This window comes from Nematostella vectensis, chromosome 5, assembly GCF_932526225.1.
Source record: "Nematostella vectensis chromosome 5, jaNemVect1.1, whole genome shotgun sequence".
NCBI lineage: Eukaryota > Metazoa > Cnidaria > Anthozoa > Actiniaria > Edwardsiidae > Nematostella > Nematostella vectensis.
Genome location: NC_064038.1, coordinates 11,622,833 through 11,650,796, shown reverse-complemented (window position 1 = coordinate 11,650,796; position 27,964 = coordinate 11,622,833). Strand labels below are relative to the sequence as shown.

Sequence of the window (27,964 nt, the reverse complement as noted above, 5' to 3'; positions counted from 1 at the left end):
CGTCATCATCATCATCATCATCATTATTATTATTATTATTATTGTTGTTGTCGTCGTCGTCGCCGTCTCGTCGTCGCCGTCGCCGTCGTTTCGTTGTTGTTGTTGTTATTTTTTTTGCTTTTTTTGGTTATTGCTTCAATCACAATTGCAGAGAAAAGAACCAAGCGGTCCAAGCGGTCGTTAACTAATAAAGTTGTTTTTTTTTTAAAGCAGATTCTGAGAATAAGTATTAAGCTTTCTTGTTCTCTTTTTCTTTTTTGATCGTCAAAGCACATAAAAAAAGTTTGCGGATAGTATATATATGTTAAATTCACCAGGTCCGTATCGTGAAATACCGTGACCGAGGTCTTGAAAATACTGACCGAGGCCGACCCGTAGCTGGTAAATAACATATTTATTTTTTCCTCAATAGAATTTCCAACGTTGTTTACCTTACGGGCTTACGGCTTACGGCGAGGTTTCACTTTGACTTTCGTCGTTGTTCGTGAACATTTTGTGCGCTCATGATCATTCAATAAACTCCATTTTGTATTTCCACGCAACGCTTTAAATCCTCCAGAAATACAGAACCTCCAAGGAAGAAATTCTCTGAGTTTTGACCAACAATTTTGTAAAATAATTTAGTCCAGATTGATACGTCGTTCTCAACTCGAATTGATCGTAGAAATGTCTTCTTTCGCTGTAAATCCTCCACAAGGATAACATATAGTCACTAAAGAACTTCTCTTGAATGTGGATACGTTTAAGCTGGTTATGCAGGTAGATTACTAGAGTGATTTGTCGTTTTTCTTCGTATGAAGAGACGATTTGCTGCTTTTTCTGTCCCAAATAAACTTTCAGCAAACTTGAAATTGTCGCGCGCGTTGCAAAATCATTATGGCGGGAAATTGTGAAAACACAGGGAGTTTGAAGCCGATTTTTCGTAAAGTGAATGATTCTAGATAAAATAACAAATAAAATGCCGTTTTAAGGTAAAGATCTATAACTTCGGAAGTAGAAACCCAGTTTTCGATGGTCATTTTACAAATCAACTTACTATTTCGAGCTTTGGAGTTGAGCGGGCCGGTATCGCGGGGTCCGGATCGTAGGTTACCGGACCTCACGAGAGCCAATCAGAGCGCGCGATTTGATGGATACCGCATCCCGAAAAAATTAATATATTTATTATATACATACTGAGAAATACTCACTGAAAGATATTCAGAAACTTTCATTCGTTCACTGGTCTCAGTAAATCAGAGGCGCGAACGATGTTTTTTCACCGTGAAGAAAAGTCGTTCGCGGTTCTGATTGGACGAACGATATTTTTTCACTGCACTTGATTGGCTTCAATCCCAACACATCAACGAGTGCATAAAAATCATTTTCCATTTAGTAATTTATTTATTTCATAGATGTCGAGATTTTAGAGATTAAAAAAGTGCACTACTTGTGTGACATGAGCTACAGTCTCGTGCGTGACATTAGCGAGACAGATTCATTTCAATGTAAGTTTCTGTCTGTCTTCAAACCGTGGTGATCCTGGTTCCTAAAACTTCAGAATTACCCTTCTTTCGGATGATTCAAATTATATTCCGGTCACTTCAGGTCTAGTTTCTATTTTACTACACCTTTTGCTGTTCAATAACGGGAAAGGGGCACTCATTTGTGCCAAACGTTGTATCGTTAACGTGCATTGTATGTTAATGCTAATGAATGTTCACGAATATTCAATTATTGTTATTGAAAGTCGAGTCACGCTAAATGATGTTTCGTGCGATGTTGATGAACGTACAATACACGCTATCGATGTGACTTTTGGCACAAATGAATTCCCAACAGCAAAAGGGGTAATCGTAAGTAGATGTAGCCTCCCTCCCTCTCAGGCCCCTGATCTTTTTTTATCACGCCACAGGAGGTCCGAAATCGATAAAGGCCCTTTTCCCAATGCACGCGATAAAAGGCCCAAAACACTAGAAGCTAGCAGTGTTATAACTACTTGAGGATTGTTTTCGCTTGTCTGCGTGCATTAGTCGTCGAAATCTGAGTCACAATCTGAGTCACAAAACGTTGCCAATCTACTTATCTGATGTGTTTGTATGTGTGGAATTTCAAGGGTCATTCTCCAATAACCCTGATTAAGTTAACTCAAACTCAATTGACACAGAATCGGCAAATTAAATACATATCTGATTTGAATTAAACATTTTTATAAATGGATTTGCACTTACAATTATGTCACAAAAGAACCAAAAATTCGACTCTTTCTGAGAACAATGATTTGTGGAATCTTAATCATCTTTACGGACTGTTTATTTTCATGGACTGACACTAGCCAGCAGGTACACTCTGCTATTTTGCCCCGTTATTATTTTTTATTTTTATATATAGCATCTTCGTAATATATCTACTATAGCATTCATCAAAACTTCACAATAATAAACTTTTTATCCTATCATTTTTTCACATATACACTTTTACATGTTCACCCCCAGCCCCGAGAAAGTTTAAGCTTCGTGTCATTTCGTCATCTTATCATTTTTTACGCTACTGAGCACTCAAGTGCGCAAATGTTAACATAACTTGTGAAGCGTAGCAGACATGCGCACCCTAGCCTAACCCCGCCAGAATCTACTCAGCAAAAGACCCCGCGTTGAAAGGGAGAACGGATTTGCGAGCAGTATACAGCATGATTCGTGTGGATACCCTTTTAGTGTTCGCCTTTTGTTTGGTCGTTCTGACAGGTATGTCAAATCCACGTTAGCATTTTCTAATAACTTGGCAATGCATGCTGCAGAGTAATAAGGAAAGATTAGAGCAAAATCAGCCAATATCCATCTAAAAGAAAGAAGTTTGTTCAGAGCTATTTTGTCCATATGAGCGGAATTTTGAGTCTTTTCTGAGCGCACGATTAAATGTGTTTAGATCCAAACACAAATGCCAAATCAAAACCATAATAAAATTTAGACGGAACCTTCTTAAAAAAAGTGTTCTGCTTTAAAGAGTCAATGTGAGTCTACACATACCAGAAATGGACCGATTTCTTGCGAAATTTACCCTAACTGTGTGTAATCTTTTTTGGTACTGATTGACACAGACACGATACTCGATATAATATTCTTTGTTCGGCCGCAAAAGACCGCTGGGTCATCGAGCATGTCATCCCTTGCGTGCTATAACGAAATTTCTATAGTAACATCATAAGGCCTAAAGCCTCTTGTGTAAATAACGTTTAGTATTTTCAGACGCTGGCAAGATGTTGCCCAGCAACGCGGGCGCTGTTTGAACACTGTTGGGAGGTGCTGGCTGGTGCTGTCGAGTGTTGTCAAAATTTCGATTGAGTTCGATCCTCTCGTACCCTGGTCCCAGAGCCTCGAACGTCTCTCTATTTAGTGGCCAGCGAGGTTGAGCCACAGAATAGAGAGATCGCTGGCCACTAAATAGAGAGACGTTCGAGGCTCTGGAACCAGGGTAATCCTCTCGCCAGCATTTCACACGAACACTGTATTTTTGTGCTCACTGAGGGTTGTCCAACTCACCGACAAATTTATGCATTACATTGTCAGAAACAATCAAATCGAGGCCAGTGGAGCGAACCATATTTGGGACTCCGCTTCAATTATTGTTTCACTTTTTTATCGATCTAGAACTTTGTAGGTAGGGAATGTCCACGTGAACGTGCAGAAATTCGTGTTTGCTACGATTTTGCTGGCAGCCATCTTGGAAATGGAGCCTAGTCCCTAATTTTAAGATATCACAGATCTCCCGCGCGCTCGCCCCAGGCTCTTTTAGACTTTAAAAAACAACAGCCATTGATTGATATTATGTTTTTTCAAGAGACCATCATCAATTATTTAAAAAAACAATAATTTCCTTGCGTAGCGCAATGTATCTAACATCCTCATGAGATAAGTGGATTTGTGTGCGAGAGCTTTCCTTACGGCAAAGGCATACCCCACCCTTCCCCCCCCCCCAAAAAAAAAAGAATCTCAAGCCTTGAGATTTTCGGAGGTTGATAGTTATTCATTCGCCCCGTCATCAAACACTTGTTACCAGGGAACGTAAATTTAGCTAGTAATAACGCAAATAAATTTTATATGTTCTCACTTTGCGATAATCTCAGTAATTTTTTCTTGACATCTAGACATTTTAAACCTGTCTAATGCAAACAGCGCCAATGTCTTTTTATTTCTAGGACATTACATACCTTACTTGGGAGTTCTCTTAAATCGCTTTTTATTTTCCTTAGAACAGTGTACGTCGAGAAATTGCACTTGCAGTAATTCGTGTTTACTACGATTTTGTTGACCGCCATCTTGAAAACCGGCCCAGCCTTAACGTTTAAGATTATCACCGATTCCCGCGCGCTCGTCAAAGGTTTTTTTACCATTTAGAAAAATGACAACGGTTATTTCAAGTCCCTTCGCCTTATCATTATATCGACGCTTACCTGTATTTTCTGTTGTTTTTCTAGCTCCCTGTTTTGTTGTTGTTTTACTAACTCTATTTTTTAGCTCTCTCTTTTATTGCTATTTTACTAGCTCCATTTTTGTTTTTGTTTTACTAGCTCTATTTTTGTTGCTGTTTTACTTGCTCTTTTGTTGTTGTTTTACTAGCTCTGTTTTTGTTGCTGTTTTACTAGCTCTATTTTTGTTGCTGTTTTACTAGCTCTATTTTTGTTGCTGTTTTACTAGCTCTATTTTTGTTGCTGTTTTACTAGCTCTATTTTTGTTGCTGTTTTACTAGCTCTATTTTTGTTGTTGTTTTACTTGCTCTGTTTTTGTTGTTTTACTAGCTCTGTTTTTGTTGCTGTTTTGCAAGCTCTATTTTTGTTGCTGTTTTACTAGCTCTATTTTTGTTGCTGTTTTACTTGCTCTTTTGTTGTTGTTTTACTAGCTCTGTTTTTGTTGCTGTTTTACTAGCTCTATTTTTGTTGCTGTTTTACTTGCTCTTTTGTTGTTGTTTTACTTGCTCTTTTGTTGTTGTTTTACTAGCTCTGTTTTTGTTGCTGTTTTGCAAGCTCTATTTTTGTTGCTGTTTTACTAGCTCTATTTTTGTTGCGGTTTTACTTGCTCTTTTGTTGTTGTTGTTTTTCTAGCTCTCTGTTCAGGTGATGTACCTGCTTCGCAGTCCAACAACCAATGGTTCAAAGATGGCGTCTCGACCGTCAAGAAGCACCTCCTCCAACGCCCAAACACCAAGCCGGCTAAGAACCTAATCATCTTTGTCGGAGATGGATGCGATATCAATACCAACACTGCTGGTCGGATTCTGAAAGGACAGCTGAAAGGGCAGGTCGGTGAGAAGGGTTGGTTAAGCTACGAGGAGTTCCCGTATACTGGATTGTCGAAGACTTACACCACGAACCGCCAGGGGTCGGACTCGGCAGGAACTGCGAATGCTATGTTTACTGGTGTCAAGACGAGATCAGGTGAGAGTTAGACAAGATATGGGGAGGGGGGATCAAACTATGTACTAGGGAAGGAGGGGGTAGATATAGACGATATCAGGTGAGTTTGCGACAAGGTAGGGGGGGAGGGGATAGAATTAACTATGTTCTAGGGAGGGGAGGGGTATAGACAATATATCTAGGGAGGGGAGGGGTATAGACAATATATCAGGTGAGAGTGATAAGACAAGGTAGGGGGGAATAGGATCAAACTGTGTACTTGGGAGGGGAGGGGAGGATAGTTATAGATATCTGCAGCGTAGCCAGGATTTTTAACAGGAGGGGGCCCAAAAGGCTCTTTCAAGGCATTTTCTCCTGTATTTTAGATAATGTCTCATACATTTACTGTATTTTAGGCTGCTAAAAGGGGGGCTCGGGCCCCTTGGGCCACCCCCCTGGCTACGCCCCTGGATATAGACGAGATCGGGTGAGAGTAAGACAAGATAGGGGGAGGGAATTGGGATAAAACTATGTACTGGGAGGGGAGAGGAGGGTAGTGTAGATATAGACGAGATCGGGTGAGAGTAAGACAAGATAGGGGGAGGGAATAGAATCAAACTATGTACTTGGGAGGGGAGGGGTAGATATGGAAGAGATTAGGTAAGTTCGCGACAAGGTAGGGGCAGGGGAAAGAAGAAAACTTTGTACTATGGAGGGGAGGGGGAGATATGGAAGAGATCAGGTGAGAGTGAGACAAAGTAGGGGGAGGGGATCAGACTATGTTGCAGGGGGGAGGAGTAGGGATAGACGAGATCAAAAGCTAGCTTTTATGTTCTTGCTCTTAACTAATGCATTATGTGTCCATTAAAATTGACTAACCATTCTATTCTACTCTCTCATGTTCTTTTGATCCTCTTTCATTCCCTTTCAGCGATGATCGGCGTGAATGAAGAAGTCGTGACCAATAAATGCGAGACACTCACCGAGGACCGTAAGGTCGACAGTATACTGAAGCTCGCAGAGGAAGCCGGGATGGCAACAGGATTTATTACCTCCATGCGTCTAACACACGCGACACCCGCGAACTTGTACGCGCACTCCGCAAGCAGGTACTGGGAAAGCGACAAGGAAATGGTATCTAGAGGATACGGCAATACTTCATGCAAGGATATGGGTGAGCTAAATTGATAAATAACGTGACACCCTCCTCTTTTTAGTGAGCCCGCAGTACGCGCGCCCATCGATTAGGCCTAGCGACGGCTTGAAATAGAGCGTGGCGTGTCCGTGAATCCGACTTGCGTGACACTGTTGTTTTGTTTTTGTTTTGAATGTTTAGAACTCCCACCATTTTCAAAAATATAACTTACCCAGCATTGTTTGATATCGTAGAAATATAATCGAGTCGATTTTATAGTAGGGTGGATTAAATTTCAGCATGATTCAAACGGATTTAATTCACAAGCATGGGGTTTTTATTGCCTACAAAACCACGCAAATCGGATCGACTGGCTTTAAAATAAAGAAACAGCGGTACTCGGTTTCTGTGTACAGAAGTACCCCGCTCCACTTGGAGGTCAGCGAAAGTAAAAACATTTATCAAATTCTGAAGTGGATATCATATATTCCCGTAATTTATCCCCTTATGGTGTAATATATTTAAGGTTTTTAGAGCTTCGCATATAGAACAATCGATGATGTCTTGTACTATAATTCGCACGTGTTTACGGAATGCAGGAATCTGAGTTTACCTTTTATTAAAATTTTGAAGGCAGCCACATTAATAAAGAAGTGTGGTTTGTATTCCCACACGATCGCCTTAGGCTCTTTTCGACTTTGATTGATATTTAATTTTTGGATGAAATGATTCATTTAGATTTGTTATCGATGACGCAGACAACAACCATGAAGTGCATTATGGGTAGAGTAGGATACCCATTCAAATTTACCAAATTCTGCCCTTCTCTATGAAGCTCAACAGTTAGTTGACTTCCAAGGCTCAGTGGGTGATGGTATCGAGGTCGTGATGGGCGGTGGTCGCCGAAGCTTTCTCCCGAACACTACACGTGATCCTGAACACGTGAACAAGACAGGCGAGCGGTACGATGGGCGTAACCTCATCCAGGAGTGGCTCAACAAGAGGGAGGGGTCCGTCTACGCCTGGAACAAGACCCAATTTGACGCAGTAGATCCCAAAACTACCAAACATTTTCTAGGTAAAACGCGAATATAAGGCAAATGTGATTCTCCATGGTAAAACGTACACTATGGCTCTGAAATTCCGTGAGCACGGAAAGGAGTTCCGTGTGTCAGATGTGTATTGCCGCACGGAAAACCATAGTGTACGTTTTCCCATGAAGGGTCACAAATGGGGTGAATTATATGCTTCACATGATTAATAGATGAATAAATACGTGTTGCATTTAAATAGCACAAGTATCTATGTGGGCACAAACGCCTTACTCCGATACACACTGACTCGTGTCTAAGCATCATCGTCCATCGTCATCATCATCATCAACATATTTGTCATCGTCCATCATCATCATCATAGTTGCCATCATCATCATCATCAAATTTACGATCATCATAACTACTGCCACAACCATCATCATCATCATCATGAGAATCATAATCATCATTATTTTCTTCCCCATAACCATAGCTACCACCGCAACCGCCATTATCATCGTCATCATCATCATCATAACCAAAATCATCCTCATTATATCTGCCGTCGTGCAATATTTATTTCACCACTATTGTCATATCATCAAAACCACTAGCACATAATTATTGTCTTCATAACTATAACCACTATGGCCATCATCATTTTTCCTCTTCTTCCCCATTACCACCACCAACATCAATATGCAGTCGTCCCATATTTATTTCACCCTCATAATCATTCTCAACAATAACAACAAGCTGACAAGTTCAACATTACCAACATCGTGCTTGACCACGTGATACCGTTTTGTCTAGGTATGTTTGAGAGCAGCCACATGCAATTCGCAATCGACCGTGACGAGGATGTAGGAGGAGAACCCTCCATAGCTGAAATGGTGGAGAAGGCTGTCTCCATCCTTAAGAACAACGACAATGGCAAGGGCTTCTTCCTCGCTGTTGAAGGTACGTTAACCCAGCCAAATATGGTACGTTAACCCAGCCAAATGGTACGTTAACCCAGCCAAATATGGCACGTTAACCCAGCCAAATATGGCACGTTAACCCAGCCAAATATGGCACGTTAACCCAGCCAAATATGGCACGTTTACACAGCCAAATATGGCACGTTTACACAACCAAATGGTACGTTAACCCAGCCAAATATGGCACGTTTACACAGCCAAATATGGCACGTTTACACAACCAAATGGTATGTTTACACAGTCAAATGGTACGTTTACACAGCCAAATGGCACGTTTACACAGCCAAATGGTATGTTAATTCAGCCAAATATGGCACGTTTACACAGCCAAATGGTATGTTTACTGAGTCAAATGGTACGTTTACACAGCCAAATGGCACGTTTACACAGCCAAATGGTATGTTAACCCAGCCAAATATGGCACGTTTACACAGCCAAATGGTATGTTTACACAGTCAAATGGTACGTTAACACAGCCAAATATGGCACGTTCACACAGCCAAATATGGCACGTTTACACAACCAAATGGTACGTTAACCCAGCCAAATATGGCACGTTTACACAGCCAAATGGTATGTTTACACAGTCAAATGGTACGTTTACACAGCCAAATGGCACGTTTACACAGCCAAATGGTATGTTAACCCAGCCAAATATGGCACGTTTACACAGCCAAATGGTATGTTTACACAGTCAAATGACACGTTTACACAGCCAAATGGTATGTTTACAAAGTCAAATGGTACGTTTACACAGCCAAATGGTACGTTTACACAGACAAATGGTTTGTTTAAACAGACAAATGGTACGAATACTCTGTCTTCTTCTTAGGTTGATTGGCTATTCATTTCCTTTTATTTGAATAGCTCCAATTTTTTCCGTTTTACTGTTTTCTGACTCCATTTTTGCTAATCTTTTTTTTTCTAATTCTATTTTTCTAGTTTTACTAAATGATTTTTGCACTTCTCCAACTCAAGTCTTACTACTGTAGTTCTCTACTTCTTTTTTGTCTAGTTTTCTTTGCAGTTGCTTTGTTTTTATAAGTTTTCTATATACCATTTCCAAATTCTATATATCAAATACCATATATTCTGTCAAAGGTAATCCTCCACTACTAACGTTACCGAAAAAGTATTACTAGCTTCGTCCCCAGGCTCCTTGTCGCTGCGTGGGATCTTGTTAGTGACGTCACATTTGATTTACCACTTACCCAATACACCAACCTGCCATTTTTATAATAAAATATGACCGCGTTGCATCATGGGGCCTATGAAAAAGTGCTGACAAAGGAGAAGCCTGGGGACGGGGTTAAAGTATTGCCATTTATTTCTCAGCTGGATTGATTGACATCGGCCATCATAATGGTATCGCCCGCCAAGCCCTTAATGAGGTCGTGAATTTGGAAGAAGGTGTTGCAAAGGCGGTCGAAATGACGGACAAAGGTGATATTTGACAGCTCTTCAAAAAGTGTGATTTTATTAATAATTCTAACTTATTCTTGCCCTATAAAAAGCCACACCAATTGTGTTTACAGTCGATGCTTTTTAAGTCTTTTTCTCCGTTCTACCTTCCCAAATGAACTATTCTTGCTTTGCTTTAGTGAAAGAAAGCACAATGAATATAACATAGTTATAGCATAATTATAGCATCCAAACAAAAATTCAGTGTCAACAAAGAAGAAAATAAAACATGCCCGCTCTTTAGCCCAATTATTCTTTCCCTTTGAGATTAAAAAGGTGACAAAAAATAAACAATATCTTATAACCGTACTATCTCACACAGAGGACACACTGATTATATCAACCGCTGACCATGGTCACGTGTTCACCTTGACTGGGTACCCGGATATAAATAGCCCCATATTTGGACTAATGAAGCAGGACGGTGAAGTGAAGCTTGCATTGAATGACAACAAGCCTTATACCATCCTGGGCTACATGAACGGACCGGGGGCAGTCAAGGGGGTAAGGGCGAACCTCACAGGGGTGGACACGGGAGCTAAGGACTTCAAGCAGCAAGCGCTGTACATTGGTTATGATTATGACGAGGCTCATGGAAGTCAGGATGTTGGTGAGTACGACATAGCAAAAAAAAAAATGGCATGAATTTTTTTATTCTTAATATATAAGCTCAAGATTCCGAGTACAAGGAGCTCCTCTGACCAAAAGCTTAATTCCGAATTTTAAAGAAATTTAGAAGATATGAAATTTAGATATCAGCGAGCGAAGAGCCCGACTTCTCCCTAAAAACGAGGAGAATTAATACTTTGAACATTTGAAAATTGCACTTCAAGCCTCATATCGCGAAGACAAATCCATTAGAAAAAATACTTTTTGATATGTTGGTTTACATATGATAAGGGACCTCTATGCTTAAATTCAAGCTTACCGAAGTTAACCAGACTTTATTTGGGAAAACTTGCCATTTTTTGCTCTGTCAATGAGAACTTAAATGCACCGCAAAATATAACAATAGCTCTGCATATTAATCAGTCTTGCTTGTAAAACTGCCGTTTTTCTAGCTTACTCGGACAATTCCTTATAAGGACATTATATTTTGAAGTCCGCGTCAATCATTTTTACGCTATTTTTCCTCCTACAACAGTTTTGGCGAAAATTTCCACGTAAACTTGCACAAATTGATGTTAACTACATTTTGCTGGCCGCCATTTTGAAAATAGGCCTGTTTTCATATCGTCACAGTTTTCATATCGTCAAAGATTTCCCGTACGCTCGCCCCAGGCTCATTTAGACCAATTAGAAAAACGATTGTCATTGATTGCTAGGAGCAGCATTTGTTGTTTTTTTTTAATTCCGCGATAAATCAAACTTACTTAAAGTTTTTTGATACTAATCCATTAGCCATCTCTATACTCGGATAACTCGAACTCCCTGGTTCAAGTTTTCTTTTGGGGTTCTATTTTACAGGGCTCAATCATTTTTAGTAGTATTGAAGAACTTATACGAAGACAATATCTTTGATTTTAACATTATTTTAACACTAAACCAAACCATATCCTCCCAGGCATATACTCGCGCGGACCGTGGGCTCATCTATTGACGGGCGTGGTCGAGCAGAATGTCATTTTCCACGTGATGGACCACGCCCTGTGTCTGTCAAGCAGTAAACAGGGCACGTGCTCCAAGCCCGGGGCACGTGGGGGGCCTATGGGAAGCTATTTTTCCTCCTACAACAGTTTTGGCGAAAATTTCCACGTAAACTTGCACAAATTGATGTTAACTACATTTTGCTGGCCGCCATTTTGAAAATAGGCCTAGGATTTAAAGTTTTCATATCGTTTCAGATTTCCCGTACGCTCGCCCCAGGCTCATTTAGACCAATTAGAAAAACGATTGTCATTGATTGCTAGGAGCAGCATTTGTTTTTTTTTAATTCCGCGATAAATCAAACTTACTTAAAGTTTTTTGATACTAATCCATTAGCCATCTCTATACTCAGATAACTCGAACTCCCTGGTTCAAGTTTTCTTTTGGGGTTCTATTTTACAGGGCTCAATCATTTTTAGTAGTATTGAAGAACTTATACGAAGACAATATCCTTGATTTTAACATTATTTTAACACTAAACCAAACCATATCCTCCCAGGCATATACTCACGCGGACCGTGGGCTCATCTATTGACGGGCGTGGTCGAGCAGAATGTCATTTTCCACGTGATGGACCACGCCCTGTGTCTGTCAAGCAGTAAACAGGGCACGTGCTCCAAGCCCGAGGCACGTGGGGGGCCTTCAGCATCTGCTGCCATGGTAACCGCACTATTCGCCCCTCTTGTTGCCGCACTTGTCACGTGCTTAGTGCTTTACTAATGCACCTACTGTTACCAGGAGAACGAGATATGGAATAACTGGTTTGACTGGTTTGACTATATCTAACTAGATATAGTGTAGTAATGTTACCAAAAGAATGAGATATGATAACTTGTTTTACAATATCTAAGTAGGCTGGGTGTAGAAGTATTACCAGGAGAGAGAAAACGGTGTAAAGAGTTTTACTATATCTAAGCAGTATAGTGTAGTAGTTTTACCAGGAAAACGAGATATAGCTGGTTTGACTGGTATAACCGTTTTGACTGTATCTAAGTAGTGTAGTGTAGTGCTGTATTTTCACAGTATACGTGGGAAGTCGAGCAGAAATATCACACGCAAAGTCTACGCGTTCACAATTGGTTACTAGTTTAGTTAGCATAACCTCCCTGTGTAAAAGCGCCGTAATAACAATAATGGAGAATTCGCGACCGGAAAATTCGCGAACCTGAAAATTCGCGATCTAAGGTCTTGGACCCCGAGGTTTTTTTGACCCCCCAAAATACTACTAATTTACATACAAAATAACTACAAAATACCCGCTGACGGTTTATTAAATCGCGGATTTAACCCTTGGACCCCAAGACCCGCGAATTTTCCAACATTTACTGTAATTATATAACATAATGTTAGAGCATAACCGCACCTATGTAGTACGTTCTTTATTATTATTTTTTATAAAAGTTTAAATAAAGGTGTAAGGTTAAAATGAGTGTTTACTCATATTTCTTTCTTTTCTTCTTTTTCACTGCCTCCGCGTAATGTGTACACTTTCGTCCCATTTTATAATTACATAAAAACACGTCCCTCCAATTCTTGTACCCCGCCATCACACCCGTGGAGTATTCATGATCCAAGTAACTTTCCAGCTTTCTAGGAAACCTGTACAATTTCCCTTCAAAATACCTCCGGCTGGTTGGGAAAATCATTCCCTCACGCACCTCCCACCAATTCATACCGTGATAGCGAACCCTGTTTCGATTATTTGGTAAAAACTCGTAAAACCACGCATCAATGTGCGCATCACAGAATGAATTCACGCAAAATCGTACGTACGAGCCGTGACGATGCCACGTCAAGTAATACCCGAGTTTTCTGAGCGCATGCGCAGTAACGTTTCGCAATTTTTCGCGGTCTTTTATAAAGATCATCATATCGAGGTCTGTGTCGTAAGGTATGAAACTGCCATTTTCCCGCGCAACCGATATACACGCTCCACCAATTAAAACGTATCTTACACCCTGAGCCTCAAATAGGTCAGTGGTGTCGCTAAGCAACTTGATATTCAATGCACGACAGCACGGACTCCAATTTATGCGCATGCGCAACTGTGTATCGAAATACGGGTCGATCGTTGTACATGAGTTCCTCTTTGGGCTGCATCCTGGAAGTTCTATTGTTCCATTAACGTGTACTATTCGATGAACGCGATCCGTTTTTATCGGATATGCGCAAATAAGATAGCCATTATACACGATTGGTGGTTCGAGCACATCCGAAAATTCCAGAGTCCAGTTCGCCGGATCCCAGCTCCATGTTTTACAAAAGTAACCAGGCGTGTCTAAATGTTGACACACAAGGACAATCTTCAAGTACTGGTAAACGATTCCGTACTTCTTTTCTTGGGCGCATCCCCTAGCACACGCGAATAAAGTGATCACGTGACTGCTATTGGTGACCACGTGACTACGAGGATGAGGTAGCAGCTGGGTGGTAATGTTCAGGATTTTGTCGCTAGGGAAAGGAGAGTAGGTAAGATCAGTGTCCTTGATAGTGCTGTAGTCGTCTGGGTAGTCTAGAGAGATGACGTGTTGAGATGGATGCTGATTGGCTAGATAAAAGTAAAATGTGACAGTTGCCATAGTTACGAGGCCTAGGCCAAGGCTGAGGACGAAGACACTTCGTAGAAAACTGATCATGCTGGATTACCTAGAAAAAAAAATGAAATAGCTCTTTTATTATTACGTTTTGTGTCCATGACTTGTGAACCGGGCATACACGACCGCAACACAAGTGGGAACAGAACATATACAAGGGCAGCGCAAGTGTGAACCGGGCATACACGACCTCAACACAAGTGGGAACCGGACATAGCACGGGGGGAGGGGCCTAAAATAACCACTGTGCTAGAGAATTTGAAGCCGCGCCTCGGCAAAAATAACTACTTCCTCTATTTCTCTCTGCATATCGGTCTATGACTAGAAAAAATCACCCCTCAAAAAAATTCTCTTTTGTATTTATGAGTAAAATATTTCACAGGTTGACAGATTTTATTTGGGAAAAAACCATTCTGAGATAATAATTCACTGTTGAACAAAGATGACTGCAGTACCGATAAAAGTATCGCATTTATTCATCTAAGAAATTCCAACCGCGCAAAAGCGTTTAATGACCAGATCAGGTTTCGTTTACAGAGGGGCCATCATTGTCACACAGTTATTACTTACAAATGAACGATTAAATTAACCGTAAGAAAAGAGATGATTTGTTTTACACAACAACCCATCTTGCTTTAAGTTCAGCAACTACCCACCGTTAAGATCTGTACCGATGCTTTACTTCTTTGTGTCTCGCAGGCTAGAATCCAGTTTAGCTCCGTTCAATTGTGTCGCTACGTCCTTCTTTAGTTATGACTGGATTAACTTATTCTATGCACACAAATTCATCGTAAGCCGCAAGTCCATCGGTGTAAAGACGTAATAATCTCATACTCCTTGTAAATGCTATTCTCACTCAGTATTTTGAGCATGAACTTGGGGAACAGTAGGGTTATATGTGTTGTATGGCGAGTTACGGCGGTAGGTCAGAGTTCTGTACAGGACCCGAAATGATCCCAGGACCCGAAACGATCCCAGGACCCGAAATGATCCCCAAAAGTACCCCAACTGATCCTCGGACCCGAAACGATACCGAGGAGTCCCCGAAATCAACCCCAAGGAATTACGGTAATGGACAAAGGGAAAGCAGAAGAAATACTTGCAATTCTTGAAGCATAATAAAGGGTTAACAGCGACTCGGTTTCTAAACAACGTGACTTAAAAATATTAAATTCCAACACAATACTTTTATTTATTACATTGCCCGGCGTTAAACCCATAAACAGAGTCCAAAACAAATACACAACTTTAAATTGCTACTGTAAGGAATATAGCATAAACATAGCACAGCTTTGCTCAGATCAACCAAACTTTTGACCTTCCATCACACTCTTAACATTTTGCGGTTCCGACACATGACTCCGACACTATAAATCTCATTTCCGGTAAACATCACCCCTAAAAATTAATATTCATCTGACAACCAAACATGTATTTCACCACGAAATCCTTGTTCACACGAGCGAATATTCACCGACACATTTTAGGCAGCCGGTTTGGCCGAGAAGATGGAATGACAAAAGCACACTGAGTAATACACTCGAACAACCCTTCTACTACCGATGCAAAATATTAAGAAGATGTGAAAGCAATATTATGTGAGTTTTGAATTTCCTCATGTAGTCGTGCGTACACCCCGGCATGATCTCATGATATGATAGGTCTTTCATTTACCGGAAACAAACATACCAAAAAATAACTTTAAAACTTTTCGCTTCCTATGTAAAGCAGCATGTCCCATCTGTAAAGACTATCTTTTATGGCTTGTTATGTAAAAATGATTTATCCACGCCGGGCTCCTCAAATTACTATCACAGGAATTGTTAGTTGACCCCAATTTCTGACTCAACCACTGTATTTTCCCCGCAGTCGTATATAAAAATCTTAATACTATAGTTTTAGTTAATGTAAATTTCCTTTTAATAACACAAACAAAGCTAAATGTTTCATATGTTTTTAAAACTGAAAGCCAATCCTTACACATTCCTTTAGTTGTCCATTACTGTAATTCCTTGGGGTTCATTTCGGGGACTCTTGGGGATTGTTTCGGGTCCCGGGATCAGTTGGGGTACTTTTGGGGATCACTTCGGGTCCTGGGATCGTTTCGGGTCCTGGGATCATTTCGGGTCCTGTACAGTTCGCCAAAAAAAAAATCTTACGGGAAACCTGTGTAGTTTCCCCAATCTCTAGCGGCCAAATTTTCCAAAATGGCGTCCGAAGAGGAAAAAGCCCAAAGCGCCGTGCCAGGCGGTGATACGATATTTAGCCGCATTATCCGGGGAGATGTCCCCGCCACGTTCATACACGAAGATGACAAGGTAAATACCTACCATAAGATGGCTTTAAACTGCAGTTTTTTTTTAATAGAATGCTTTTAATTTTAGATTACTGTACCATCGATCGGTTTCACGCAACGTGGCGATCATATTGTGTAGTTCCAGAAAATATCCATACCCCATACCTGCCAACCCCCAGACTTGAAAAACCGGGAGATTATTTTAGGAGGGGGAGAGGAGGGGGTACGGGATGAGGGGGGGTGGGGTGGGGGGATTAGCAAGTCACAGAGTTTTGCTCGAAGATGTGTGTGTTCTTTTGTTCTCTTATTGTTGTTGGATACCCTATCGTAAAGCGAAAGAAAAGATGATAGGATAGATGATAAGTGAGTCTGTTTTTACAGAAATTTATTCAACTTTGTAACAATCTCAGTTTATATTTATTTGATAAAATATGATAAGATTGTGAAAACTTTGATCGAAACTTTCGCGATGTTGCCTTTCGAAATTACTTATGTTGCAATTACTTTTTGGTAAAACACTAGATTGACTGGACTAATTGTTCGATGTCAAGAACATCAATTTCGCCAGAATTTTATTCCATCGTATCCTAACCACAAAGCGCCTAAAAATTCTCTCTGATGAGCCTTGAAGTTTGTGGCCGGCGTGATTTACAACGGCAACTTACAAACTCCTGCGAAAACAGCTCCAAAGTATGAGCCAATTTCTCAACAATTCGCACGAAAATATGGTCAAACTTGATGGGTCGATATATGCAAGCATTTCAGTATTGCGGTTGTAGTCCTGTGGTCTGCAAGAAACGCCTGGAAAAGGCTCATTTAAAGTTTCTCGAAAAACCTCGAAAACGTCATAACTTGAATACAAACTATAAGAATTGCATAACTTTGTGGCTAAAATCCAACTTTTACTTCAAAAACAACTCGATTGATTAAAATTTGGTCATAAACCGGGAGATTTAAGGTAAAACCGGGAGACCGGGAGATTTGATATAAAACCGGGAGAGTTGGCAGGTATGATACCCCCCCCCCCCCCCATTGAACGCCCAGGAATTTCCAGAGGGGAAGGCGGGTAAAATGCCCTTTTTCCTTAACAGCTACTGTGTTTATTTTTTTCCAGGGGGTTGGAAATTCCAGAGGGGTGTGGGGTTAACCTCCGCCCCCCTCAATGGGGGGGGGAGGGGGGTATGGATATTATCTGGAACTACACATTCTTTTTCGGTTTCACAATGCATGAAATTAACTGACGGTAACTAAGCAAAAGTTTGTTTCTGTATTTTTGTTCTACGAAAGACACGTATTGAGCACTATTAAGGGAGGGAGGGAGCTCTCTGATATAAATCTAACCAACTCCGAAAGAACAAAAAGGGATTTTTTTATGCCTTTGCACCGTTTATTGTCGGATTTGGCTACATACCAGAGTGATCTAGGTTATGATTTTTTGTTTTTTCTACAAATAACATGTCTATTGAGAACCAAAAGTGGACTTTTTGTGGCCGTTCTAGGGGGGGTGCAATCGCGCCCCTGCACCCCCCTGGGTACGGGCCTGGTCCTTCCTCTAATAGATGCACAGAATGAACAAAAAAGTACACAACAAGACACAGTCGAGTTGCATGACTGTTGTCAGGGAAGACGCACAAAACAATATGATCTATTTGTTTTATACAACAATTTTAATGTTTTGTTACTTTACATTCTAGTTTGGGGGAGCTCGCGCACATGCTGATGCCAAACGTGTGTGTGTCCTCTAATAACACATGGACTATTAACCAATCAGAGCGTGCCATTTACAAGTGTCGTTGTATAATTTGCCTTTATTGATCAACTCTGTTATATGCGTAGTGTATTGCCATGGATGACATCAACCCTCAGGCACCTGTTCACTTCCTTGTCATACCAAAGACACCAATCCAAAAGCTATCACTAGCACAGAATTGGAATGCAGAGGTATGCTTGCCAGCTGAGAGAAGGTTGCAGCACGCAGAATAGTATAATATCCGGGTACATCCAGAGTTAAGCTTTCATCCCACCATCTAAATTTTGCTAATATATGGTTATTCAGGCATTTATTGGTATGTTTTTATTTGCCTTTTTCAAATCAGGTTAGATCTAGGCTTGATTGGCTTAAAGGCAAAATCCTGTATTTAAATTAGTGCAAAAGAATTGCTGTTGAGTAGTAAACTATCTGGCAGTGATCACCTTGATTATTCTAATGGTGGAGAAAACTGGATGAAAAAAAGGGGGAAGGGGAGGCCTTGCATTTACAAAAGCTCTGAAATATCAAGACAATGTTTTGCGATTCTAGCAGTATTTAAGGGTTGTCATTTTATCCTTTAGGTGACCAGGGTGAAAGAGATTTGAAAATAACTCCTTTAACATTCAGTCTTCAAAACATGCATTCTGTGTTGATACCATTCCCATTTTTGTCCCTGCCTCCAATTTATTGTTTCAACAACAACACTTATTTTTTCCTGAAACAGACTAACAAAAAAATAACAATTTCTCATCTAGCCCTCACCACTATTTAATATAAATAAATATTACCTAAAAATACACACACTTTTCCTTTCTGCTTATGGGAGTTGTTACAAGTACAAATAACTATTGTGTTTCTTTCCTTTCAGCTATTGGGGCACTGTCTTCTAGTTGCAAAAGATGTTGCCAAGAACAAAGGGATTTCAGAGGATGGCTTTCGAGTAGTCATCAATGATGGCCGGCATGGCTGTCAGTCTGTCTACCATTTGCACCTGCATGTCATTGGAGGCAGGCAGTTAGGATGGCCTCCTTGTTAGGGAAAATTTCTCATCTACGCACATGTCTAACCAACTTCCTCTCCTTTCTCCCCATCTATTATCCCTCAAATTCCTGAGCTTTTATTGCCAAGAAGGCGCAAAGAATAGACACACATTCATGTTCATTTATTTCAGTTAAAAAAAAACATTATAGTGAACTAATTTCAGTTAAAAACGATAAGAAGCAGTGGACTAAATTTTATTTGAAAAAAATCAAATGGTAAGCCAGTGGTTGGCATATCATATATAAAATTTTATTTACACAAGTAAACCCTTGCTTCACAGGCTTTCACTGGCAAAAGAAGGATCTGGCCTTTTTTAAGTGACTATTTGAAAATTGGTCCCAGCCACTTGATGTTTATTTAAACGATATTTTTTTTGTCCTCAGTGGACCCACATCATTACCATGAGATGTTAAAGTCATTGTTATTTATTAAGGCTTTTATTTTGATTGCAATTAAGTCTTTATTTAAACGATTGTGTACCTTTTTGTATTGTAAACTGAATTGAAACTACCGTTATTCCTGTGTTTGTGTAGCAGAAATGTGTAGTAAAAGATCATTTACTGTAAAGTGCAGTGGACAGAATTGTCATTGCTGCATGGCATTCATTAAATGAGCATCCAATTATGATGTTATTTAGTAAAACGGCAGTAACGGACTGCAAATGTGATATAAATAAGGAAAACGACAGTACGTTTGAAATAAAAAAGGTTCATAATCTTGGGGCCATTATAGAAAAAAGGCACCCCTTCTATTGGTATGCTGCCCCCTTTTAATGAGATCAAAAATAATTAAAATGAGATTTCCTGTGATTCAGGTTGATGCATCAAAGTAGTATACAAATAGTACTGTCTAATCTCATCACAAACCTGAGATGTTAAACCCGTCCCATCATACACCTGGTTGATAAACCCATAAACAGAATATAAATGTCAACAGGGTCTGGATGGGGATTATAAGATCAGAACCTTGTTCAGCACGACAGGAGCAAAAAATATCAAGTTCAAATTGTAAGGCAGTGTTAGCTTCAGTATTTTTTGGTAGATAATCCGTTCTTGAGATATTGCAAATTATAAAGACTCTATTATAAAGACAATATTGGCGAAATTGCCATTTTTTTTCTATTATTTATGGCAACTTTTCTCAATCATCAACCAAAAAGTACCAAAGCTTATTTTGTTTATTATCACGCAAGGAACCTCTAGACAAAATATCAACAAAATATACACAGCGGCGTAGCCAGGATTTTTAACAGGAGGGGCCCAAAAGGCCCTTTCAAGGCATTTTCTCCTGTGTGTTAGATAATGTCTCATACATTTACTGTATTTTTGGCTGCTAGAAGGGGGGGGCCGGCCCCCCTGGGCCACCCCCCTGGCTACGCCCCTGATATAAGCTAACACAACCTTACAATTTGAATTATGCATCTTTTTGCTCCTGTCGTTCAGCACAAAAAGTCTTGAAATATGTACCCTGTCTAAGATAATTAACTTTAAATATGTACCCTGTCAGAGAAGTTAAAAAACCTACCCCATCCATCGGCACGTCCCCGTTAGTAAGCCCCCCCCCCCCCCCCCCCTCCTCCTCCTGGTTAATAACAACATGCATGGACAACAAGTCTAATGGATCGTAAACATTTTTGCTGTGCGAAGAAGAAATTTTGGAATTCTGTGACTATTTGTGCGACGATTATACAGCCCGATTGGGTTATTCGGTAATTTGGCTATTCGCAAAGTACTCCCTAGCATACCTCGGTTTTCGCTCGCGCAACCACGGGCAAACCAGACGAAATGCTCGTTCATCGAATATTATATTTAATTTGTGCACCGAATATATATGTAATTAAGCCAATTTATTGTAGTTGTTGTCTTAGATTGATCTGGTTCCGTTTTAGCCGTGACTTATATCAGTTTAGGCGATTTTCCTCCCTCATCTCGGTTTACCTCCTCCCCACTCGTAATAAAATACGAGTGGGGAGGAGGTGAACCGAGATGATAGGGTGGAAAATCGCCTAAACTAAACTATTATGAATCACGGCTAAAACGGAACCAGATCATCTAAGACAACAACTACAATAAATTGGCTTTATAACAGATATATTCGGTTCACAAATTTTAAAAAGAAAATATTCGATACAAGAACGGTGCCACAGGACTCCCAATATTCGAAAACATGAGAAGCTAGAGGCTAGCAAGCTTTGACGATGACAACTAAATCTATTTATAGCAAGACACCGACGAAGTTTTCTCGCTTACTCAGCGCATTGCGTATCAACCTCTATAGCTCACAGAGCCATAGCTTACAATATGGAAGCGCGATTAGTCCAAATTTGTAGCCTTACTTCACTTGTTGTTAGCCATTGGGTAACAATCGCGATTGGAGTTTCTTTGCTGTTGTATTGGTTCGGGACGAAAGCAAACAGATCGCTAAAGAAAGAGTTTCCTAATACCCCAGGGCCTACACCTTGGCCATTCATCAGTAATCTCCCAGCTTTGGCGAAGAATCGTGGTCAAGTTCATTTGCTTTTGGACGAGTTCTATAAGCAGTATGAGGGCCCTGCCATTCGTCTGAGCTTCATGGGAAAGCCAAGTATACTCGTCAAGGACACAGCGCTTCTCAAAGCAATCATGGTCAAGAATTTTGACTGCTTCCACGATCGACTGGTAGGTAGGAAAGAATTGTCGTTTGTATGTCCTGTGGGGTTTGTGTACAATAGTACAATGTAAAAGTACTAAACAGTGCTTACGTAGCCAATAATTTGCGTGAAGGCACTATGTTCTGTTGAGCTTTTTCTACTGTTTCGATTTTGACCAGGTAAAGTTTTTTTAACAAGATCGATGTATTATCTGCGTAAGCTTCGAAATTGTAAATAATACGTGACTGTTAGTGCGTGACATTGATAAGCGATATGTAAATTAATGCTGCAATGCAAGAGAGCAAGATAGAGAAACCACAGCTTTTTCTGGCTTTTCTTATATAGAAGAAATGTGCTAATTCATCATCTAGTGGTCGAGCGCTTTGATAAGCTGACGTAAAACTTCCTTCTCGCAATAAGTATTATAAACAAAAAGAAATTGGAGGAAAAAGAATGTTGGAGAAATATGGCCTATGATGAAGCTATCGATAACAATCGAAGGATCTCTACTAAAACGATTATCTGTTTTAAGCTCTGTAAATTTGTGCCGTCTCTGGAGTCTTATATGGGATTTTTTCAACAAAGAAATAACGAAATATGCCAGAAAGAATTGGGGGGAGGGGGAGGGGGAGGGGGAGGGGGAGGGGGAGGGCTAAGTTCATGATTGGTGGGTTCTTGAATCGAAATTACAATATTTGATGGTGATTTGTATATTTGCTCTTCAATCAGAAAGCCGATTTCTCCCCTCCTCTGGACAAGATGTTGACCATACTGCCTGGCGAAGAATGGCGAAATTTGCGGCATGCTTTGTCACCTAATTTCAGTGCGCACAAGCTGAAAGGCATGGTCCCTCTGATGAACAAGGCATGTGATGTGTACATGAAGAAGATAGCCTGCGCCGCGGAGACTGGGGAGACAATTGACGTCATGAAGTCAGTATAATTGTTGTGACAACAACAATAGGCCATTCCAGCTATAATTTTTTTTTTCAGAATGCAGCACGCGCATTTTTAAGCTTGCACCAAATGAATCGCGCGCTGCATGCCGGTAGTTGAGGTAGGTTTCCATGATGAGTGGGCGCGCATGCTTATAGCCGGAATGGCCTATTACTAGACCCATAGAGTGCTTTTAAAAGTGACTGTGATAATGTGAGAATCAAAGTGACGTCATGAAGTATGTCAATGTGACATCATTTAAGTGTAAAATTGACGTCTCGCCAGCCTTAATAGAATAAGTGAACTTAATACTAGCTATACACACATCGCAACAGTCGTGCAAATGACGGAGCACCAGGGGGCGGATCTAGCTTTTTGCAAAAGGCGGGGTTTGGCTCAGTGACAAAGGGGGGAAGGGTTTTTTTTGTTACATATGGCTTTCTGGCAGCCCAAGGGGGGGTTTAAACCCCCTAAACCCTCCCCCTAGATCCGCTCCTGAACACTATGGCTATACACACATCGACACCAGTCCGGCCAGTGATGGAACACTAGCTATGCACATTTCGGCACTGGTCGGGCAAGTGACGGAACTATAGCACAGTCTATTACTCGTGCAGTTTAACAATCATGGTCAGCTGTTTTGTTATAGTTAGGCATATGGCATCGTCGGTTTGCCTTAGATAAATTCCATTGGCAAAAAAAAAAAACTTCAGGGCGACTTCAAAACGAGCGAAGTGCATGTCGCATCTAAATGGCGGCAGTTGCTTACGTTGCAGCGGCGTAGCCAGGATTTTTATCAGGGGGGGGGGGGGCAAAAGGCACTTTTTAGGCATTTGCCTCTGTATTATGGCTAATGTCTCATACATTTACTGCATTTTTGGCTGCTAGAAGAGGGAGCCCGGGCCCCCTGGGCCACGCCCCTGGCTACGCCCCTGAGTTGGTACTAATGTGCGGATCACTTCACTTACCTGACTGGTGATGATGTCTCTAGCTATATAAGTAGTGTCCTATTAATGCTCACGTATTGCCAATAGGCCATTCCAGCTATAAGTTTGCGCGCGCATAACCATAGAAACCTACCTCAACTACCAGAATGCAGCGCGCAATTTTTTAAGCTTACATCCAACGAAGCGCGCGCTGCATTCCGGAAGTTGGTTATGTGCGCGCGCATATTTATAGCTGGAATTGCCTATTCAGAGGGCTAGATCTCTGCATCTATGTCCACAGGATTAACCCTGCTCTGACACTCGACATTATAATTTCCTGCGCATTCGGGGTGGAGTCAGACTGCCAGAACAACCCAAAAGACCCTGTGATGAAGAAGGCCACTGCCGCTATGAGACCAAGTCTGATACGCACCATTCTCGCCAATGCTGTCCTGCCCTTGCTTCCCGGCGGACAGAAACTCGTATCCTCCAAGATTGGGGCGTCACTTTTCTTCAGAGAGGTTCTCGAACTAAACAGCTTTGTACAGGGTGTTATTCAGATGAAAAAGAGAGAGGGCTCATCACGGAAAGTAAGGGATGCTTGAATGGTCTGTTGTTCCAATACCATGCCCGCTACTTAGCGAGGACAAAATCATCCTAAAGTGAAAAGCCAACCCCTTTTATTTAAAAAAAAAATCAGGATTTGATAATTAGATTTCTACAGACATTCTCCCTCTCCCCCTTTTCCTTCCTGCTGAGCTGACCGTGACTATAGATTTTACGAGCTCAGGTCCTCCCTTTTCTACGTTCAGGACATGTTGGACTTGATGCTTGAGGCTGCAGCCTCTGATAACACTGATGGCGGCAAGGCACTTTCACTGGATGCAATCATTGCCAACACAATCGTGTTCCTGTTAGCTGGACACGAGACCACTAGCAGTACTATCGCATTTGCTTCCTATTTCCTGGCCAAGAACCCAAAAATACAAGAGAAATTGCAGGTAAAAAGTCTTTATTGCTTTTAGAGTATATCACATACTGTTGAAAATAACACCCTATGATTTTCGTCGTTTTTTTTTTTGGAAACTCACCGAAATTTCTCCCTGGTCAGTCAATTTTTATTAACCGCCTGTCATCACTCAACTTATAGGTTGTATACGAGTATACTCGTCGGGTAAGAAAAAAAATTCACCGGGTGCCGGGGAGGCTAAGAGCTCGTCGAAAATTTCCTTCGGGTTGGGTTTCATCGGGTCTGTTACAGAGGGAAGTAAAATAAGTTTTGATGTCATATTGTGATTACAGCAAGAGATCGACAGCGTGTGGAGCGGCGAGGAGGAGATGCCATCGTACGACACCGTGCACGACTTGCCGTACCTTGAAATGGTGATATCAGAGACGCTAAGGCTCTGCCCGCCAGGTGAGGAATATACAATTCAGGTGCTCACATCCATTGTCGAAACCTGCTGTTGATAACACTATTCTTTTGTGATTTTCACTGCGATTTGGATTACTAGGAGTATACGGAGAACGCTCACCAAGTTTTACCAATAAAAATTGATTGAATGATCGATCGATCGGTCGGTCGGTCGGTCGGTCGGTCGGTCGGTCGATTGATTTGATTGATTGATTGATTGACAATATTTCCAAATGCTAAAACCGTATTGCTTTCGTCAATGAAGTTTATAATTCCTATGGAACACTCTGATTGCACAGCGCATTGTAGTTTGATTCGAGATTTGACTGGAAACCATCAAAATGAAGGCCTTAATGAAAAGCTGATAAGACTTTTCAGCGACGTAGCAAGGATTTTTAACAGGAGGGGGCCCAAAAGGAACTTTCAAGGCATTTTTTCCTTTATTTTAGATAATGTCTCATACATTTACTGTATTTTGGCTGCTAAAGGGGGGGGGGCTTGGCCACCCCCCTGGCTACGCCCCTGCTTTTGACAGACGGAAGCCATAATTTTTGCCTTTTGGAATTCGCGGGCATGATTTCCCAGATTAATCAACAATCTCAGAGGGCAGTTCGGTAGAGAAATGATGTTGTCATTCACTATGAGTGCTTTCTATCTTCGTGTTTTCGCGTCGATTGATCGAATTGTTGCCAATCGGAGGAAGGGGCGCACATAAAAACAGTGAAAACAGACGAGGGTGATAGCTATTGTAACCCCTAAACACATTAAGTGTGGTCGGCAATTTCTAACTCTGAAAGAAATTGCCATCACCCTACTTTTATGGAGAGCGAGTTTGTTGTTGTCATATATTGAGTGTGCTATATCTTCAAGGTTTCGCGGTCATACGGGAATGCACAAAGACCTGCATTATCAATAAACTACGGATACCACAGGGTAGCCGCGTACTCGCCTCAGTCTACAGCATACACAGGGATCCCAAGTACTACCCTGACCCCGACATATTCGATCCGGAGCGGTTCAGCCCTGAAGGCAAGGCGTCACGTGACCCATACGCGTACATGCCGTTTGGACACGGTCCCCACAACTGTATTGGGATGAGGTTCGCGCAGATGGAGATCAAGCTGGTGTTAGTGCGCATGCTCAAGAGGTACACGCTTTGTGTCACGCAAGACACGAAACCTCTAAACATCATCTCGAACCAAACACTAACCACAAACGAGCCAGTCAAACTTGGAGTAGTGCGTCGCTAGACGCTTTGTGTCACGTTTGTGTCACGCAAGACACGAAACCTCTTAACATCATCTCGAACCAAACACTCACCACAAACGAGCATTCAAACTTGGAGTAGTACCCCGCTAGACGCTTTGTGTTACGTTTGTGTCACGCTTTGTGTCACGCGAGACACGAAACCTCTCAACATCATCTCGAACCAAACACTCACCACAAACGAGCCAATCAAACTTGGAGTAGTACGGCGCTAGACACCAAACATGTCAACGTTTTTTTAACCGGGTGTATTTCACCCCCCCCCCCCTCCCCCCACTTCCATTTCGCAATAGACGTACTATTTGTAAGACTAAACTATACAAGCATAAGCAAATTAGATAGAAAAAAAGGCATTCTAGAACACTCTCGTATGTTATAAATCTATAAGTCAAACCTTTTTTGTAGCCAAACCGATAATAAACGTCAAAAGAATTAGGTGTTTTTTGGATTTCGCACCCTCTAAGAAAAATACTGGGTACGGCCTAGGGACGAGTCGATTGAGCTAGAAAACTGGGGTAACCCCACCCCCCACCCCCCCCCCCCCCCCCCCCCCTGCTAACCCTAACGAAGAGCCTGGTTCCTGGATACCCTGTGATCGTAAGATCGTAAATGATCACATTTCCCTTATGGTTGCCCTGTGCCATGTGTTACTGTGGTATGTGTTAACGTGGTATGCGGTTGTCGCCATGAAATGTACTGACAGTAAAATTCGAGGACATGGCCAAGAATCTTCCAGATCAGAACATGCGCTGACACACCGTATGGCTAGCATAAAAATTTACGGCTAAGATGGAGAATTCGGCCCCAGCACCGCTAACTAGCTAACTGTACAACACAAAGGAACCTGAGGTACCCGCGCATTAATGGGAAGGCAATAACCAGGATCCTATCCCTGTCTTAGTCGGTTACGCCACGCACAGCTCGCTCGCTGATGTAGACTGAAACTGAAAAATATCAGGTTCCAACTGATTTTGCGTCTGGCGAGGGGGGTAGCATTATATCGATTATTGTTGAACTGTGAGACTCCATGTTTCGACTTGCGCTGTGATATGCACCATCAGTAACGTATAAGCACAGGGATCCCACTCAACTCAACGCATTGTTTATTTAGCATTTGAACTTCATTTGTGTATCAATTAGGTCGCAACATTTTCAATAAAACTCCTTTCAAATACACATGTCTTACTCTTTATTGCGTCTATTTATGTTTGAAACACTTATTTTATACCCCTGCGTCGATTGGCCTTTTTATGAAAAAGAAAACGTCCTTTTTAAAAATTCGATAGGCATCTGATAGACGTTGCTACAACAGCTACTATGATCTTCGCTAAAACAAGCCACGACTTCAATTTAACGGTTATGCATTATAATCTATAGCAGTAGATTTATTTTGTTTCGTCTTAGATTTACGGAAACTTGTATATGATCCTTGGGCAACCGGAGGTATTGCTCTCTGATTTTCTGTGGAACATAGCATTTTTTAACTTT

General features: G+C 41.2%; 4 protein-coding genes across 6 annotated transcripts; 3 read left to right on the top strand and 1 right to left on the bottom strand.

The window, feature by feature from the left end:
• The first annotated feature begins 2,530 nt into the window (after positions 1-2,530).
• Positions 2,531-13,051, top strand: LOC5517641 (alkaline phosphatase). Of its 2 annotated transcripts, none has more exons than XM_032362138.2 (8): positions 2,531-2,723; positions 5,078-5,410; positions 6,300-6,542; positions 7,339-7,581; positions 8,351-8,497; positions 9,853-9,960; positions 10,301-10,588; positions 11,543-11,868. In XM_032362138.2, the coding sequence occupies exons 1-8, from the start codon at positions 2,669-2,671 to the stop codon at positions 11,782-11,784; spliced, it is 1,659 nt and encodes a 552-aa protein (XP_032218029.1). In that variant the 5' UTR covers positions 2,531-2,668; the 3' UTR covers positions 11,785-11,868. The 2 variants fall into 2 exon arrangements, with proteins under 2 accessions (XP_032218029.1, XP_001637718.1); XM_001637668.3 differs by lacking the exon at positions 11,543-11,868 and adding an exon at positions 12,125-13,051 and having other exon boundaries at positions 2,535-2,723.
• On the bottom strand, positions 12,512-15,178 carry LOC116601392. Its single transcript, XM_032362139.2, has 2 exons — positions 14,876-15,178; positions 12,512-14,271 (listed from the first exon to the last, which is right to left on the bottom strand). Exon 2 carries the CDS (start codon positions 14,259-14,261, stop codon positions 13,059-13,061), a length of 1,203 nt encoding a protein of 400 aa, XP_032218030.1. The 5' UTR covers positions 14,262-14,271; positions 14,876-15,178; the 3' UTR covers positions 12,512-13,058.
• A 1,206-nt stretch (positions 15,179-16,384) lies between these two features.
• Positions 16,385-20,021, top strand: LOC5517707 (adenosine 5'-monophosphoramidase HINT1). Of its 2 annotated transcripts, XM_048728044.1 has the most exons (4): positions 16,397-16,537; positions 18,210-18,245; positions 18,352-18,456; positions 19,134-20,021. In XM_048728044.1, exons 1-4 carry the CDS (start codon positions 16,427-16,429, stop codon positions 19,299-19,301), a joined length of 420 nt encoding a protein of 139 aa, XP_048584001.1. In that variant the 5' UTR covers positions 16,397-16,426; the 3' UTR covers positions 19,302-20,021. The 2 variants fall into 2 exon arrangements, with proteins under 2 accessions (XP_001637717.1, XP_048584001.1); XM_001637667.3 differs by lacking the exon at positions 18,210-18,245 and having other exon boundaries at positions 16,385-16,537.
• A 1,401-nt stretch (positions 20,022-21,422) lies between these two features.
• Positions 21,423-27,650, top strand: LOC5517640 (cytochrome P450 3A2). Its single transcript, XM_001637666.3, has 6 exons — positions 21,423-21,963; positions 22,665-22,867; positions 24,098-24,386; positions 24,609-24,797; positions 25,099-25,213; positions 26,081-27,650. Exons 1-6 carry the CDS (start codon positions 21,607-21,609, stop codon positions 26,458-26,460), a joined length of 1,533 nt encoding a protein of 510 aa, XP_001637716.1. The 5' UTR covers positions 21,423-21,606; the 3' UTR covers positions 26,461-27,650.
• The last annotated feature ends 314 nt before the right edge of the window (positions 27,651-27,964 follow it).